This window comes from Microtus ochrogaster, unplaced genomic scaffold (genome assembly GCF_000317375.1).
Source record: "Microtus ochrogaster isolate Prairie Vole_2 unplaced genomic scaffold, MicOch1.0 UNK8, whole genome shotgun sequence".
NCBI classification, from domain to species: Eukaryota; Metazoa; Chordata; class Mammalia; order Rodentia; family Cricetidae; genus Microtus; species Microtus ochrogaster.
The window spans coordinates 2,062,557-2,063,961 of NW_004949106.1; the positions used below are offsets into that span (position 1 = coordinate 2,062,557).

The 1,405-nt window shown below is 38.9% G+C and overlaps 1 protein-coding gene across 1 annotated transcript in view; it reads right to left on the reverse strand.

The window, feature by feature from the left end:
* Maip1 (matrix AAA peptidase interacting protein 1) overlaps window positions 1-1,405 on the reverse strand; it is a 7,107-nt gene that overhangs the window by 2,903 nt on the left and 2,799 nt on the right. Inside the window, exon 2 of the mRNA XM_005366351.2 lies at window positions 147-241. Within this exon, the coding sequence (XP_005366408.1) occupies window positions 147-241 (95 nt within the window). The remainder of the gene's footprint in view (window positions 1-146; window positions 242-1,405) is intronic.

The following is a 1,405-nucleotide window of genomic DNA, read 5'->3' on the forward strand; positions in this document are numbered from 1 at the left end:
GTGGTATTTATCATGGAATTCTCCAAAACCTATTTTAAAATATTCTGCCTTATCTACTCATCCTCAAGAATAAAAGTTATTCAACTCGATAATTACTGATAGAATGTGAGACTATGTATCATTCTATTGCAATAATCATACATTTTTTTAAATTAAAAGGAAACTTTACCTCTTTGGTTACAAGTTCTTCCAATAGATCAAATTTACACTGTGACAGCAACTTAGATACATGAGCAAAAGCCTTGAAAAAAAAAAAAAACAGAAGGGTAAAAATGACAATTATTTCAAAAAATCATATAAAATACCATACAACATACATACTTAAGTAATTACTGTAACAAAGATTTGCTCTATGGTAACTATTGCAATAACGCTGGGTCTGGCTGCTATTGTAAGGTGACTATTATTCAGATGGCACGGCCACAGACATAGTTGCAAATGAGCTCACTACTGCTGTGGGTCTGTACCTGTCACTTGTGTTTTAAATAAATGCTGACTGGCCAGTAGCCAGGCAGGAAGTAGAGGAGGGGCAACAAGAATTCTGGGAAGAGGGAAGTTTCATTCTGCAGTAGTGACCCAGACGCAGAGAAAGAAGATGTGACTGCCTTGCCAAATAAGGTACCGAACCACGTGGCTAACTCAGACAAGAATTATGGGCTAATATAAGTTACAAGAATTAATTAAGAAGAAGCCTGAGCTACTGGGCCAATCAGTTTATAATTAATGTCAACCTCTGTGTGATTCTTTGGGACTTAACAGCTGCAGGACTGGGCAGGACAGAAAACCTCAGTCAACAAACTACTAATTATGAACCCATTTTTTACGTCCTGGGAAATGACAGTGTGTGGCGCATATATATATATATATATATATATATATATATATATATATATATATATATATATAGTAGATATCTCAATTAAAAATTACTGTGTGTTTTTAAAATGATGATGTAAGTAACTACCTCTTAATCATTTATAGTCAATGATGAGAAAGTAGGGCACTCTGTAGTCTAGGCTGGAAGTGCAGAGAGCTGAACAATAGACAGAACCCCTGGACGAGATATGACATAGGTTAGGGGAAGGGGGAGAGAAGAACCAGTCTCTCATCTCTGCCAGGGAACCTCAGCATCAACTCTGAGGTCTTGATTTAAGGCGGGAAGAGAAAGCACACTCTGTACACTCCCGGCAATGAGGGAAGTTGGCGTATTCTGATTCTGCTTGTATTTCAGGAGCCCTCAGTCTGCCAAGAGGACAATTTCAGGAATTACCAGAGGGCAAGAAGAGTGGGCATGAGAAGCACCGTATAGTATTACTGGTTCAGCTGTCCTCCCTGTCGGGCTTATGCTGAAGCCCAGAATTCTCCCTGGGATTGTGACTCCATCTGGAGACAACCCCTTAAAGAC